The 16898-nt window shown below is 43.7% G+C and overlaps 2 protein-coding genes across 4 annotated transcripts in view; one reads left to right on the top strand and one right to left on the bottom strand.

Moving 5' to 3' along the window:
- Positions 1–8465, bottom strand: part of HEATR4 (HEAT repeat containing 4) — an 18752-nt gene extending 10287 nt beyond the window's left edge. Inside the window, exons 1-6 of the mRNA XM_018562198.1 lie at positions 7660–8465; positions 5821–6008; positions 5498–5617; positions 4801–4887; positions 3098–3241; positions 836–1027 (exon numbers count right to left, since the gene is read on the bottom strand). Coding sequence (XP_018417700.1) covers positions 836–1027; positions 3098–3241; positions 4801–4887; positions 5498–5617; positions 5821–6008; positions 7660–8465 — 1537 coding nt within the window. The remainder of the gene's footprint in view (positions 1–835; positions 1028–3097; positions 3242–4800; positions 4888–5497; positions 5618–5820; positions 6009–7659) is intronic.
- A 1146-nt stretch (positions 8466–9611) lies between these two features.
- Positions 9612–16898, top strand: part of LOC108792008 (acyl-coenzyme A thioesterase 1-like) — a 13088-nt gene continuing 5801 nt past the window's right edge. Inside the window, exons 1-3 of one of the 3 annotated variants that reach the window (XM_018562688.1) lie at positions 14413–14539; positions 15131–15136; positions 16655–16857. In XM_018562688.1, the coding sequence (XP_018418190.1) occupies positions 14509–14539; positions 15131–15136; positions 16655–16857 (240 nt within the window). In that variant the 5' untranslated portion in view covers positions 14413–14508. Of the gene's footprint in view, positions 9617–14055; positions 14545–15130; positions 15137–16654; positions 16858–16898 lie in introns of those variants that run through there. The other 2 variants (XM_018562696.1, XM_018562678.1) reach the window with 2 other exon arrangements.

Raw genomic sequence — 16898 nt, 5'->3', positions numbered from 1 at the left:
GCCCACACTCAGCGCCGGATTTCCATTTTGGGCGCCTGTAGGCACGAATGGAAATCTGTTTAGCCTGAGCTGGCGCCCTTATCTGCTGCATGAACCGCCGGCTTTCACATATGGAGAGAAAGACACCGGCATTGTGTAAGGCTGCCCTAAAAGCCCGTCCACATCAGACAGGCATTTTACAAGGCAGACTTATGCAGCCCCGGGGTTCTTCCCCTACGTTTGCGGAAGCTGGCGGTTCCTGTAGGCGCCGCTGGCCTTGGAGCAGGAGGGTACATTTTGTGCAGAATGCACCCTCCTTGCTATTGCCGGTGTTTTATCTTGACATAACACCGGGAATTAAGCAGAGTAGGTACCTGCATGACGCCCCTCTATGGAGGGCACCTGTAGGCATGTGCCAAAACCAAAAGGGACCAAATAAGAGAGGCTCATTGTTTGGATTTACATTAAAATTCCTGCAAGTTTTTGTTTGTGTGGCTCTGACCCTACTGGGGTTGTTTTCCCTCAGTTCCTGTACCTTTTGATGCTCATACAAGAAACGGTGGTTGTCACTGCTACAGAAAAGTACGGACAGCAATAAAAAGATTATCAAAGTTTCTATCCTTTCCTCAGTATACTAAAGATGTTTTTTCCATTTTGTCGGTGTCCTTGTTGGAGAGATTTTGTATTGCTTACTGTCCTAAAAGGAATTGAAGATAAATCTCCCCAAAGAGACACATATGTCAATAAAAACCTGACAGTGACTCTAAACTTTCCCCACATCTAAAAGTAAAGAGTTTTAGCTGGAGTTGGCCTTTAGGTAAATACTACAGAGAATAAACAAGTCACAATGAAATACCATTCTCCAAGATGGTGAACATGATCCTTCTGGCTTCCTCACTGAACTCTTGGATAAAGAATTGACTCAGGGCAGCTGCCATCCTCACAAGGTCATCCTCATTGTGCAGGGCATCGGTGATAAGGTTCTGTATCTCTGATGGTAACGCTGGCACAGCTTGTAGTCTTTTGGAGCCATCAATTTTTTTAATAGCTGTTATAATACAACATAAATAAACTGAATGTAATAAGGCAGTGTTAATCTAGTCGACTAGTAATTTTCATCATAGTTTTATATTAATCTATTGACATTTTCGTCAACTGACTAAAACTAGACAAAAATGTTAGGGAGGAAAGAACTGGGAAAAGATTAAATCAGAATGAATCTCCTTGGACGTAAATCTGCCTCTGTTTTGCTTGTTCAAACCTTACTACCATAAGTAATAACAGGTAATAGTTTACTCCAGGAGTATATCATGAGATTGGACATTTTTAAATAATGCATTACACTTTAACTAACTTTAAATCTACTGTAGATTTAGTCAACTAAAATCTTATAATATTCAGTCGACTAAAACTAAATCAATTCAGATGACTAAAATGTGACTAAAACTAAATGGCATTTTAGTCAAATGACTGACTAAACCTAAATCGAAATGTGCTTTTAAAATTAACACTGTAGTAAAGACAAGTTTCTGACGGATCAATATCACGTATTTACCTTTAGATGCATTGCTTTAATAAAACCGATGTTAAAGAGAATCAAAGGTGTTTCTAAAAGCAACCAATCAGATCCTTTAATTTGATTCTAAACTAGAATCCATGAGAGATATTGAAACCCATTTGGTGGAGAATCTATTTAGCATCTTCTACAAACTGAAATATTTGTTTTGGAGGGGCAAAATCATTCATCTATTTACTACTATAGTAGTTTGCTCCCCTTCATGGTAGCCAAACCGCATTTTACATTATTCATATGTATTAAAAAAATCTGCAGTACATGTATTTGTATGACACAGTGCCGGCCTAATTGAAATCACAGTAAAAGATACTTAGCTAGCCATTGTACTAATTTTTTATAGTCTTGTCTCCACTTTCCTGTTATAATAGTTTTGCAATCCAAATGACCACATAATTCAAAAGACCCGGTCAGTCACACAACTGTATTTTAAGAACTACAAGTCTTTGTGATTATGCTTGTGATCAGGGGCATGGCCATTACTCATCCATGCCAGCATAGAGCACTGGGTAGGGTGAACATGTAGCATTTCCACCAAGAGAAAAAAAGGTATTCCAAAATAGAATGTTAAATAAAAATGAACATTAAATGAAATTTCGAATGACAGTTTCTGATGTTCAGTTCATGAACGTTCATGCAAAAATCTACCTATGTATACCCTAACATAGTAACATAGTAGGTAAGGTTGTGTGTGTGATTGTGTGTCTGTATTTATATTGCTCTAACACTTCCATATCCCTGTATATTAAATAATGAAAGAAGGAACTCATCAAGAAGTTTCTTGGATTTATTAACGCTATCAGCAGATACCACTGCCTGTGGAAGGAAATTCCACAATTTAACTACTCGCACAGTAAAAAAAAAAAACCTACGAATTCTAAGATTGAATCCCCTCTCCTCTAACCTCATGTTGTGTCCCTGGGTTCTCAATACTGTTTTTGATTTGAACAGTTTGTTCCCAATATCGTGGTCCCCATTGATAGTTTTAAAGACTGCACTAAGGTCCACTCTTAATCGCCTCTTTTCTAAGGTAAATCAGTTTAAATTCTCATAACTCAGGCGTTAATTCATTTTGTTGCCCTGATTCATTTTGTTACCCTACTTTACTTTTGTAGGGGTGGAGAGCTTGACACTACTTATATATTTCCAGTATACTTTGTTGAGTTTTCTAGAGACAATTTTCTTAATTTCCAATAATTAATTAAACAATTAATTTACCTAGCTCCCTAAATCAGGAACACTGGATATTTACATAGGAAAGAAGCAATTTACAACAGAGATAATACATGTAAGCTTTAGGGTTTGCAAGACTTGAGGATGCTTCAAGCATGGTCGGTTGAGGACCTGGTCTTGGAGGGGGAAAAAAAATGTTTTGGATTTTATTTTTACTTAGAAAACTGACGGCCAATAAACCAGTAGTTTCACTTAGCAGCGACCACACATGCTGACCAAATGAGCTTTTGATTTAGCCATAGGAAAATATTCAAAAAAAGAAAATAGGTATAGATAGTAGACCCTATTTTCCAGTGACATTTTACTACTCGCCTATTTCCCGGGGGTCTTTGCCATCAAGAGGTCCAGCAACTGCAGAAGAAGCAATTGTCACAAGAGCTGAGGTTTTGCAGACTTTGTGGACACTAGCAAGATCTCTGGTAAGCTGCTCCAGGGTTGCATCTTTCCACATGGAACCTTTTTGGATCAAAAAGATATTTTGAATTGTTATTGCTAAAAGAGCTGAAATACAAGTAGCAATGATCTAGCAGTGAGAAAATGTACATGATTAGATAATATTATGTGTTGTGCTATCTAAAATCTAAAATCTTGACAGATAAATATGATATCCAAATGCTATCATATGCTATCATATTATCAGCATATGATGACATCATGCTAGAAGGACGTGAAAGCTTTGGTTGGACCAACTAACCATTTCACCATAAACATGGCAGCTCTTACACTTTGTGCCCTTATGTTGCCGAACATAAGACTTCTGATCATTCACTTACAGCATTTAAAAGCTTGCAAAAGTTGTAACCAGTGGCGGAACTACCAGGGTCGCAGAGGTCGCGGCCGGGCCCTGGAGTTCCGCCACTTGGAGGGAGGACAGGAGAAAGGGGCCCCTGGTGACCGCTGATTACCAGTCCCGGGACCTCTTCCTCCTGTCCTGGGCCCTACATGCTTTACGCTGCTCCCCTCACCTTATTCCGGGCGCAGCGTGAAGCATCATCCAGCCGGGCAGCAGCCAATGAGTGGAAGCGGTGTAATCCCTGCCCCCTCATCACACAGAACTGCTGCCCAATGCCGAATAGAGCTGCTGCGGACACGATGGGGGAGACAGGGAGCTGGAAGTATGAAGGAAGGTGACATGGGGTCCGGGAGCGGAAAGCTGGGGACATGAAGGGGGAGATAAATATGATATCCAAATGCTATCATATTATCAGCATATGATGACATCATGCTAGAAGGACGTGAAAGCTTTGGTTGGACCAACTAACCATTTCACCATAAACATGGCAGCTCTTACACTTTGTGCCCTTATGTTGCCGAACATAAGACTTCTGATCATTCCTTACTGTTGCCTTGATGAAGTGGACAAGATAAGATTTCTGTTATCATGAATTCTCATGATAGTGCTGGCAGCATTTTGACCGCACCGGACCGCAGGCACAATGTGCCCTGCGATCCCGTGCGGGCGATCACATTGCGGCCGCTTCAGCCCCACTAAATAGTGAGCCGGCCGCAATGTGATGCAGTGCGTTCCGACCGCAATCGAGCCGGAACGCACTGCATATGGTGTGAATGTACCCTCCAGAAGGAAGGACAGTGTCAGAGATGATTTGAGGATCTACATCCAAGTTAAACACAAATAAGATACATTATTGTTAATAGTTAAAGTACTTGAATGTATTTTTACGATTTAACTTCTGAGTCTAGTGTCACTTTAAGAAAAATACTTGGCTTGCAAAGAGGAGTCTGACTACCTAAATCAACCAAAAAGCCAAGAAAACAAGCCTGCTGTGAAGCCAGGAATTCATTGCTAGAGGACAAGTAATTAAAAGCTAGAAGATGCATTTTCCTTTTTGGTGTCCACACAAATTTACTAATTGTTTATGGAGGAATTGACTTTTAAACAAAAAAGAAAGCATGAGAATGATGAATAAGAATACTGATATTGATGTCTTAATTATGTGAATTAAAATTAAACTTTTGCCCAGACCAACAATATATTGTGTAGTATATATACTCACTTATCACCCAGGCACTCTTCCACTGAGATAAGATATTGTGAAGGACCTGCCACTCATTCCATGGACCCTGCTGCATCTTCTTAGGCTCTTTGTCCAATTAAAAAAATAGAAAGGAAGTGATGTTTATTGTAATGGATTTTTTGATGCCTCAGTGTCATGAAAGCTAAATATTTCTATAGTCAGACATCTGACGGATCTGATGCACACATACTAGAGGCTATGTAGGCCAGCCCGGAGAGCTGACTTCTCTCTACTGCAGATAAGTAATACAGCATAGTCAGCCTGGGAACTGACTTCTCTCATTTGCAAATCACTCCAATCAGAAAGCTGTACTTCAATAGACTATAAAGCCAAATAATGTACCTACACTAGTCTGTTTTAAAATACACTTATTCATTTTGTTTTTTGAACACATAAGTACATGAATAAGTGTTTTTTTGTATCTGCATGGAGTTAAGCTGCAGTTATTTTATTATGCATTCATTCTGCATTACTAACATATTATCCCACTTTCCTTCCTTCTTCCTTCCCTCCCATAGAATTAGAGACTATGGTCTATTTATCAATATTTTCACCCAAACTTCACACAGCTTGCACCCACGATTCACACATTGTTCTTATTGAATCTTAGGTGAAAATGTGTGACTCTTTGGTGAAAAACAGACCCGCAAATGTTATTCTCAAACAATAAACTTACTGGGTTTTTCATCCGCAAAGCCCCATTCGTGATAAGATGTGGGCATATATTTATTGTGGTTATCCATTAAAATAAAGTCCCTCTGCTTTGCATCTTTCTGGTGTACAGTTTTACTTGCCCCTAAACCACATACAAAAATAGATAGATAGATAGATAAATAGATAGATCGATAGAGTAAATATCGCACGGACAGATAAAAAAAATGCTCCCATATACTGTATGTATTACAACTGTGTATTTAGATTTTTTCCTGGAATCCAACTTTAAAGTTGCTTGCAATCTATACACTTGTATAATCTCACTAATCCGTTTCCAGAGTTTACCTGGGTAAAGTTCTTTCTCAAATTCATTCTCAGTGATATAGACATGTTTCCCTGCTTTGGGGTATATTGTGTCATGGAGCCTCAATGGAGGTGGTAATTCATAGTGTTTGACCACCAGTGTTTCTGCTGTCTTGCTTTTCCCACCAGCCTTCTTCTCTTCTGTTGGTGATGGTAAATATCCAGTTATGCTACATGGAACGAGAGATGAGAGGTGAGGGCTTATGGAGGATGTAAAAGGTGATCTGCACTGTTAATATTACAAAGAAAGTGAGAATTAGTGATCCCTGACATCCATCTATAACAATGGTAGTCATTTTGTGTGGTACCTGCTCTACTTTTTGAGGATATTATATACCAAAGTCCCCAGATAGGGAAAGCACTTCAGCTGCACTAAAATCAGAACATGCACTTGCTTTACCTTTATCTCGAAGTTTTGTAATAATTGCAGGTAGCCCCACTGTACCTCATCAAACCACTGGAGCTCCAAGTTGGTTCCTGTGAAGGACTACAATCTAAATACAAATAGTAAACTAAATATGAGATTGTAGTCCATCACAGAACCAAGCTTGGATCAGTGGCTACTTTACAACACACACAGGGACCATGGGGAAGAAAAGTAGCCACCAATTCAGAGATGATTTGAGGATCTACAGCCGAGTGATATACAAATAAGATACATTTTTGTTAATAGCTAAGGTACTTGAATGTTTAAGTACCTTAGCTGAGTTTATGCTTACAATTGATAAACATTATTATTACCAATGGTCATTGAACACTCTAAGCACTTTGTGCTTAGTTTGGCTCAGAAACAACAGCGGCGGATTTTTATGTAGAATGATAGCTATCTTCTGCGCTTATATTTCATTTTTACCAAGATTAGTAAGAGAGATCACCAGACAGATTTGCTAAGCAATTTATAAATTCCTTCTTCTGCATTCTAAAGTAACACTGTGACAATATATAACCTGGCACTGAACATGTCTTCATTTTACATATGTTTTTAGTGAAAATCTGTCTTATCTACTATCGTAATTTTGTTGAGGACCTTTGCACAATCGTGTCAGGTTGCTGCCCAAAGAGAAGTATGGAAACCGGCACTTCAGCTCTCCAGTTGCAATACAGACGCGTCTTTTCATTGACGAAAATGCAGCAGAATCACAATGCAACGTTTCGGGATCTCACGGAGTGTGATTATGCTGCATTTTCATCAATAAACAGATGCAACTGTATCGCAACTGGAGTGCCGGTGTCCATACTTCTCTTTGTGCATGATAACGGCTGCCATCCATTGATCAACGATGCACCCACTTTAATTAATTTGGAATAAGCGGTCAGGAGTGCAATGGGTTCATGGACTTGTACGTGAGGTTGCTGCCCAGGTATCCAGGAACAGGTTTTGTAAATAGGCCAAAAGACTATTGTGTAGACTTAGCTGATTGGGAGGCAACCTAGATGTGCATCTAAGTTTGTAGCTAATTAGCTTGAGAAATGTCCCTCCTAGGCTCCAACTAGAATAAATATGGGCAGTTTTGCCACTGGGGGACCCTGGTTTGAATCCCGGTCATGGCACTATCTGCATAAAGATTCCATGTTCTCCTTGTGTTTATGTGGGTTTCCTCCAGGTACTCCGGTTTCCACTCACACTCCAAAATTATGTTGGAAGGTTGTCTAAATCGGCCCTGTTATGCATGCATGTGAGATAGGGAACTAAGATTGTAAGCTCCTCGAGGGCAGGGACTGATTTAACTGATGTGACTATGCAGTATGTAAAATGCTGAGTAAATTGTTGACACTATATAAATATCTGTAATAAATTATTCATCTTGTTTACTCACGTACTTGTAATAAACAGGAAGCAGGGTTTCAGCTTTTTTTTCTACTATAACAACTTGCTCTTTTTGTATGTTGGACTTTTCTAATTCATTGCATGTTCTGAAGTCTTCCTCAGTCAGGTGCTCCTCACCTATCAGCACTGTAGCCTTATTCAGACCATACTGCTGACAAAACCTTTCTTTGTCTGCCTTGTGTTCTGTGCCGTGAGCCAGCAGCCACTGTGCTGTAGCCTTTGTCAACATCTTCAGAAGAACTTCCTCACTTTTAAATTTAGGTTTCTCTGACTCCGAAGCAAGACTCGGTTTAGCCTTCTCCCTAACCATGATTTTAGCCAGTCCAGTTACATCAGATGCTTTTGGTTGTTCTACCAAGAAGTTTGGTACATTTTCTTGAGGTTTCTTCCAGATACTATTCCCAAGCATAGGGCAACTTTTTGATTTTATATCTCTGGACGGTACAGTGGGATTTAGATGGCATATTTTGTGCCGTTTTGGTTTTATCCTTGAACCTCCTTTGCCCTTTGTTGGTGGAATGATATCTGAGATGTTGTAGATACCTTGTGAATCCCATTCTATGTAGGGAAGACTGGAGAGGCCTCTGTCCTTCACCACCTCTTTGGAAAAATGAAGGTCTCCAGCTACATTTTGAACATATTTGGTTTGATGCTGCTTTGATGGATAATATCCAGGTATAGGCTGGACAGATGTCACGTTATAAGATCTATGTAGCTGTAAACTGGTTTTTGACATTTTTGGAGATGATTCAAGACCAAACACCACCTGACGACAATACGTGGTAGAAAGTTCCATCATGCTTAGCAATATACTTTAAAACAAACACAAATTATTATTATTTTCTTTGTGGTGAGCTATTCTTAACTGCATTTATTTTATGTTGCAACAAAGTAATGTACAGTAAGCTGGAGCGATCGTACTAATTACCCCTCAGGATCCTGCCATTTTATCAGTCCAGCATGTGTTTTGTTCAACAGTAGACCCACATGAAGAAGGAGCCCTTTGAACCCCCAAACTGTAAGAGACTTACCTGCAAGCTGGTACCTGTTCAAAGACATGCACGCACATGTTCATGCAATCCTATGCTAAAAGTTCTGGGCAAACGTGCTTTGGGGCATAGACATGCGCACACGTGAACAATTATGCCCAATAGCGTATGTGCACACGCTCATTAGCAGGTGTGCTTTGTCTATTTAAATGGACAGAAGCCATGATCAAGTTGCGGAGTGGTCATCAGCTTGTCCCTGTGTTCTGTTCCTGTGTTCCTAATCTTAAAGGAGAACTATGAGGTGAGTGATTTTCACTCAACCTCATAGTTCGAGCCGACGTGTGACAATGAAACTGTCACACGTCGGCTCAATCGATCGGGAAGTGAGCGAACACATACCGTGGCTTGCTCACTGGAGGAACGGATGGGGAAGGGGGCGGGCACAGCTGGCTCTGCCTCTAGACAGGCAGAGCCAGCTGTCAATCACGCAGCTGGGTGGATCTCGACAGTCATGTCGGGGTCCGTCCCGGCTGCGGCAGTCTCAGTATACCGCGAGCTGTAGCTCGTGATATACTGAGCTTTGGGTGACAGGAGGACGCTAGTTTATGTCCTCCCCCAAAGGAGAACTTTGGGGAAAAACATTGACCCCATAGTTCTCCTTTAAACCCGGATTGTGACCATTGACTCTGCCTCCTCCTTTCGATTTGGTACCTCAACTCTCTACTCTCTTACTTATGATCCCAGCTTACGATTCCTGACCTTGCTTCTGGCAAAGATTTGGCATTTCAAGATTCTGCTTCCTGTGTATGACCCCCGCTTCGAACCTGACTTCACTCTTGGCTTGCCACCCATTGCCTCATACCCCCTGTACTCTGAGCCACCTCATCCATCCAGTGCTTCTCTGGCTCCATGCCTGTTACCTGAACCAGTTCTGATCCTGGTCCTGCAGACTCACCACCTGGTCCAGCTCAGTCAAGCGCTTCTATGAAACCCGGCCAGCCACCAGTACTGGTGGCTGTGCCTCTCCCTGACCTTACATCCCCTGTCACCACCCCCAGAGGTGTGGGATGAGAGGTGCACAGGTAGCCCCCTTTTCAGTTGGGGCTCCATTCAAGTACGTGACTCAAACGCTTTCGCTTTTTATGATACAAAATGCTGAATACATTTAAATCTGGATTTGATATGCTTTTGGCACTTTCCTCCTTGCGCACCTTGTCCTTACTCAAGGATTTCTTTGCTATCTGTGTGTCCCTGCTGGGGAGATTTGATTTCCCTACAATTTGTTCTCCAGAAACACAATAATAAGTTCAAGATCTGCCTAAAATTAGAGGAAATCCAACCTCTGACAGCTGTCACTGAAATAAGTGTCCTCATCAAAAAACATTCCCTCCACACCTACTCCAACCTTAGAATTTTGGATTCCCAATAGCAGGCTGGCTATCTAACCCACTCACTGCTTCTGTCAATCAGCAGAGGAAGACCGGATGGGGAACTTCAGGTGCACCTGTGTTGATTGACAGCAGCAGTGGGCGGGTGCAATAGCCAGTCTGCTATTGGCTATTGCAAATTGAAATAGCCAATAGAAGTCTAGCTATTCATTCCTCTGCTGTTTTTTTTTCTTTCTGTTTTTCGGCGGCCCCTATGTCAAAGAACAAAACAAAAAAAAATAGATAGCAGGGAAAGGTTTACTCTGCAAGATAGAGCAGAGTAAACCCTTCCGGGATAAAATGTTTCTCTTCCAGGCATCTGGGAGCTGCTATCTTATAGCGGGAGACTCCTGGAATGTCCGGGAGAGTTGAGATGTCTGATTACATCTATCTGAACTGTTTGGGTTGTAATCCCTGCACTACACAGCTAAATAAACCTCAGAAAAATCACAATTCTGCCAGACACAATTCTGCTAACAGGACAATTATAACTAATCATCATATAAATGTGTAAAATAAAAATATTTTGATGAACTCCCCAAACATTAGGAAGAATGGATTCTTCTGAATGTTTAGGGAGTTCATTAAAATATTTTAAAGAGGTTATAAAGAGGTAATATAAAGAGGTTTACCTGCAGAGAAGAAGAGCTCCTAATCTCCGAGTAAATCACAGAAGTGTGATTGTAAACACATTTCCTGCACTAGTAATGACAGACGGGTCAGTGTTGTTTACACGGGTTGCTAGGCAACACCCTCTATTTAGGCTGCCGGGCCCTTTGTGTGTCTTTGTCCTTTGAAGGCCGCTGAGCTTCAATAATAATAAGTCTGTATAAAAATCTTTAGTAACGTGTTCTGTTAAATATGCAACAAAGAGAATTAGCAGTAGGAAAAAATGTCTGTGCACAGCGCTGTCTTCATGTCTAACTACACCTATCCTGAGAAAACATGAACGCCATTGTTGATCTTGCCTCCCCTTGCCTTAGTGCTTTGATTTGGCGACCCTGAACATCCATCATGGCTGGTTGGTGTGAATGGCTCTAAAGGCCAATTCACACCATTGCCTCGCATTAGCTGGCATACATTAGCGCACATTGGGGGGAATTCAAAGCAATTGCGACTGTTTTAGCCTCTTAGATAATTTTTTTATATGTGTAAATCTGTTTAGCCGCTCCTTTTAACATGTGCGCCTGTTTTGACCAGAACTTGCACTATTTTCCCGATTGCATGTGTTTTGCGCCTGCTTTGCGAAAGTTTACAAATGTTTACATCTGCACTTGTCCTGCAGCTGTCTGAAACTGGAGCATAACCTAACAAAACAATCGCAACTTAAGACGTCCCCATGACCACTTCTTCAAGAAGCGACAGTTAGCCCTCATTCACACGAGAAAAGGGCGGCACGTATACCTCCGTGCTGCGTGCACGTCTGTATCGGGCAGCTCCCGGGAAGCACAGGTGCTGCGTGTGATTAGTACGCAGCCCCTGTCCTCTATATGGGACTATGCGGCCGCACGCCGCCCTACGCTCACCCGCCCTGCACGTCCATACTAATCACACACTGCCCGATACGGCCGTGCGTGCAGAACGGAGCTGTACGTGCCCGCTTTTTCTAGCGTAGATGAGGGTTTAAGCTTTTTGCCTGGAGTTGCGAGTCTTCTTCCCTGCTTTCTATTTAATCTAATTTATGAACATTACACTAGCAACATAAATCTGGCACAAATATATCCCATGCCACCATATGCAAGTTGAAACACTTGCAATTGCTATGATAAATTCCCCCCATTATGTTGCATGTTAATGTGCGTTGTGTTAAGGCAGTCCAATAATCTGAATAGGCTGCTCAACACAACAAAAAAGATGCATGACCCATTTCTGAGAGTGAACCACAACGTATGTTAGTTCACTGCTGCAGGATGTGCTGTCCCTCTGCAGGGTGCCTTGAGGTGTTATTCAGAATAAATGGCACTGCATCACACTAACGCATGTATCATGCATTGGCGCACAATACTGCCACACAGTATTATGAATAGGCCCTAAAGTGTATCTAACCCCCCCCAAATAATATAATATAATACAGCTTACCAGTCCTTAGATGTGGTTGCTGCATTGGTTTTCTTTTCTAATGTTTTTCCTTTCATTTTACCCTGTAATCCGGAAACTTCCTGACCTAGGGTGACAACATTCACTCACTGCACAGTATCTATGGAGTAGCAGCGTTGTCACCCTAGGTACAAATGATCTCGGAGATCACTTGTATGCAGCCTGCAGGTCCGCCCCCCACCCGCCTTTCTCCTCGCCGTGGTTTTCGGGGTCCCCCGCTCTTCCGGAGGATCCTGGACCACAGCAAAGTGGCAATAAAGTTAAGTGAACAAAAAGTAATAAAATGAAAAATTAAGTAAGAAATAATAATTAAAATAAAAAAATATAAAAAAGAGAAAGTGATAAAAAAAGAAAAAAATTATAAAAAATAAAGTAAAAGATAATAAGATAAATATTATCTTTAAATTGAATAAATGTTATCTTCAAAAGTGAAAAAGTAAAAAATAATAAAGAAAAAAATAAAATGTTGACATGTTTTGAATATGTGTGTTTCCCTATTTTGCCTAAGGGCTTGTTCACGCCATATCCGGACCAGATCTGCATGAATTTCTGCACATGCAGTGCAGTGTGTTTTGCCGCGTTTTGGGCAATTTTTTGAAAACAATTTTTTTGTACTAAAATGGGCTTTCAGTGCATTCCAGGGCGTTTGCATGCGTTTTGGTACGTTCCAGAGCAGAAAAAATTGGACATGCTGAAGTTTTTCCACATGCTCTGGAACTGAACTAGAGCCCTAAGGCCTTGTTCACACCAAATGCAGACCCGATCTGCATGAGCTTCTGCACACGCAGTGCAGTGGGTTATGCCGCGTTTTTTATGCGTTCCGGGCCGTTTGCATGCGTTCCAGAGCAGATAAAATAGGGCTTGCTGCAGTTTTTTTTACATGCTCTGGAACTGAACGCTGCGGTGTGAACTAGAGCCCAAAATACCATTGGAATACATTGGACGCAGTTTTGATCCGGTCTGTAACTGCTCTGCTCCTGGAACGCGATTGGTGTGAACAAGGCCTCAATACCATTGGAATACATTGGATGCATTTTTGATGCGTTCTGTAACTGCTCTGCTCCGCACTTGGTCTGAACAAGCCCTAAGGCGGCGATGCTGAACGTTTTTTAATCCCCAGCGCCCTAACTTTTTTGCAGCGTTGGCACTTTGAGGCTACATTCACATCAGCGACACTGCGTTCCAGCCCGATTCTGGACAGAACGCACTGCATCTGCATTGCGGCCGGCTCACTAAGTTGTGGGGCAGGAGGGGGCGTGGCGATCCATTGAAGTGAATGGCACCGTAGCCATGCCCTCCAGCTGCAATGTGATCGGCCGCACGGGAACGCAAGGCACATTATGTCTGCGGTCCGGTCAAAACAAAATGATGCAAGCACTATTTTCTTCGGACTGGACGACAAGCATTGCATGCCTTGTGTTCCCGTGCGGCCGGAGAGCGTGGCTACAGTGCCATTCACTTCAATGGACCACCACGCCCCCTCCTGCTTCACAACATAGTGAGCCGACCACAATGTGATGCAGTGTGTTCGGGCCAGAATCGGGCTGGAACGCACTGTGGCAGGTGCGACTGAGCCCTGAGACAAATAAATTGATCTTGCGTTGCAGTTTGGGCACTCAGGTTGAAAAAACTTCACACGCACTCCATAACCCCTCTCTCACTGATTAGATGGCACTTTCTTTACAAGGTCACTGGTACCATCGAGTGACCCGCCTCCTCCATGCCGCCCCCCCAGCTCAAGCTCCGCCCCCGTAGCTGTCAGCGCTCTTGAAGCGTGTTTTGCGCCTGACCCATCTCTATGCCGCCTAGTGCCCGTTGAAACCACGCCCCCCAGAGAAGTCAGCGGTTATGCAGCGTGCAGTTTGCTTCTTGCTCCGGTCCTTCTCCGTGTTCTCCCTGTCTCGCCGCTCCATGTCAGGTGCGGTACAGCTGCGTGTGTGCCCGGAGCGCTGCCTGTTCGATGACCCGCTGCGGGTGCAGGTGAGCGGGCTGAGCCCTGGACAGGAGGTGACCCTCCGCACCGAACTGACCGATGAAGGCGGGGAGCTGTTCACTTCCGTGGGCCGGTACCGAGCCGGGAGCGGAGGAGAGCTGGATATCAGCCGGAGTCCGGCGCTGGAGGGGGGCAGCTTTACCGGCGTAGAAGCGGAGGGGCCCCTGTGGGCTCTGGAGCCCCAGAACGCCCTCAGGAGGCTGGTGAAGAAGGACGTGCGGAGCCCCATGCAGCTTCGCTTCTCCCTCCATCAGGAGCCGCCCGGAGCTGTGCTGGCCACTGCCGTCCAGGAGAGAAGCTTCCTGGGAGAAGGAGTGAGCCGGCTGGAGGTGAGGGATGGCAGAGTCCGGGCCACCCTCTTCCTGCCGCCCGGTAAGTGCACCGAGAGGACCTGTCACCAGTACAATGTGTTAGAGCAGAGGTAGACAAGCTGGGCACCCAGCAGTGCTGAAACTACAAATCCCGTCATTCCTGTGGCTGTCAGTCTTGCCTGTCAGTCTTGCAATGCTTCATGGGACTTGTAGTTAGGCAACAGCTGGCATGCTAGGGAAGCCTACTCCTGAGAGTTTGACCTTGTTCTGAGCCATAGGACGTGTCTCCAGTAAAACTAAATCAGAGGAGCACAGATGACACTTTGTTGTCTGACAGCCGGTATAATATGGATTCTGATCCTAGGCTGGAGTTCAATGGTAAGAGTATAGCCACCCTGCACAACACATTGTTTACTTTATTCTTTTGTGTCTTATTGCCTGGTGTGTGCACACTGGGAGCCCTGCCCTTTGATGTGTTTCAGCGTTCAGTTGGGCTGAGTCATAGATGTATGTTATTATGAAACGTATCAATAGGTCTGGTCCCTAACTTGGCTTCCAGTGTGCACATCCGGAACAATAAAGTTTTATGGAAGCGATGACATGTGACCGCGTGTGTTTTGGTCTTTGTGCTCCAGCCTTCTATGTAGACCTGGGTGGGCAAACTCTAGCCCTCCAGCTGTTGTGGAACTACAAGTCCCATGGGGCATTGCAAGACTGACAGCCACAGGCATGATTCCCAAAGACAAATGCATGATACGACTTTTAGCTTCACCACAGCTGGAGTTTACCCACCCCAAATGTGGAGCGTGGGCGAGCTCCATCCTGACTGCCTTCCTTGGACAGCGGCATTCTATGTGAGCTTTTGGTGATTTTTATTTTCTGTCTCCCTGCTGTAAGTTTTGCTTGGAGCCTTTCACACTGGTACAGACCTAAGGCACCTGCAGTCAGCAGTATTGATCATTTAGAGCCTTGGTTCTCAACTGGTGGGTCATGACCCAAAATTGGGTCGCGACCCTGCGTTCAGTAGGTCACCTCATGCCTTCCTCTTTTCTAGGCGAGTGGCTCCTCTGCCTCCCCCTGGCGCAGCACTGTCAGTTCTTGCACCAAGCAGCCATTCAAAATATGCTGCCCGATACCGAGTGTCAGCTTGAGGTGGGGTGGCCTGGGGGTATGGCTGCAAGGGAGCTCCATTAATACGTGCGTTGCTTATAGCTCCCTCACGTGTCTTGTAGAGGTGCTTGGACCGGAGTGACGTCACATTCTGGCTCCCGGCACCTCTACAGGTATGCATGGGAGCTGTATGAGCAATGCATACATGGATGGAGCTCCGTCACAGCACAGCAGCCCACACTGGATCCGAAGTTAAGGAACTACTCTAGTTCTCGTAAGGTAGGGAGACTGGGTGGATCTTAAAGTCAGTGTTTTTGAGGGCCCGTTCACACAAGTACAGTGCGTTAATCGCACAGTCCCATGCAATTAATGCACTTTACCCCGCAATCACACCTACTGTGCATTTTGGTATGGGAGGTGTATTGCCATTCATTTGAATGGCACCCCAAACACACCTCCCACTTAGTTTAATCACCTGCACTACAGTCTCAATACAAATTAGTAAACTGAACATGAGATTGTAGTCCATCACAGGAGTGAGCTTGGAGCAGTGACTACTTTACAACACACAGGGACCATGGGGAACAATAGTAGCCACCCTCTAGAAGGAAGGACAGTGTCAGCACTTTTGAAGATCTACAGCCGAGTGATACACAAATAAGATACATTATTGTTAATAGAGTACTTGAATGCATTTTTAAGATTTAACTTCTAAGTTTAGTGTCACTTCAAGCAACACATTTCTGTCCCTCCTCCAGCCTGTGATTGGACAGTGAAAGGAGAAGCAGCAGACTGATGAGCTCACCTTTCTGTCACTTTCCTCTCACCTCATTCAGTGTAAGCGCTGCAGAACAACCGATCGGCTCCTTGTTCTGCTTCTCCTACTCTGAGCTCTGCTGTATGGGGACCGTCAAAGGCTGATACCAGGTCAAATTCGTCGACCATTTCGTACCTTGGGTTGCATTGTTTATTATTACTGTTGTCAAATATGTGATTGTTTTGTCTAGTAGAGTGAAGGAGATCCCATTACAGGTGTAGTAGTGTTTGAATTCTACTTTTAGGACCTGGACCATTTCCCGGAGTGATTGAAATTCCCGGGACAGGCGGAGGACTCCTGGAATATAAAGCTAGCCTATTGGCCAGTAGAGGGTTTGCCACAATGGCGTTGGCGTACTACAACTTTGAAGATCTCCCAAAGCAAATGAAAACTTTTCACTTGGAGTACTTTGAAGAAGCTCTGAATTACATGCTGCAGCATCCAAAGGTGAGGGTCATTGCGAGGGGGGGGGGGAGGGGATATATTTG

Source organism: Nanorana parkeri, unplaced genomic scaffold, assembly GCF_000935625.1.
Source record: "Nanorana parkeri isolate BGI_ZX_2015 unplaced genomic scaffold, ASM93562v1 scaffold20, whole genome shotgun sequence".
NCBI classification, from domain to species: domain Eukaryota; kingdom Metazoa; phylum Chordata; class Amphibia; order Anura; family Dicroglossidae; genus Nanorana; species Nanorana parkeri.
The sequence above is the reverse complement of the archived record's forward strand: the minus strand, read 5'-3'. Positions and strand labels throughout refer to the sequence as shown.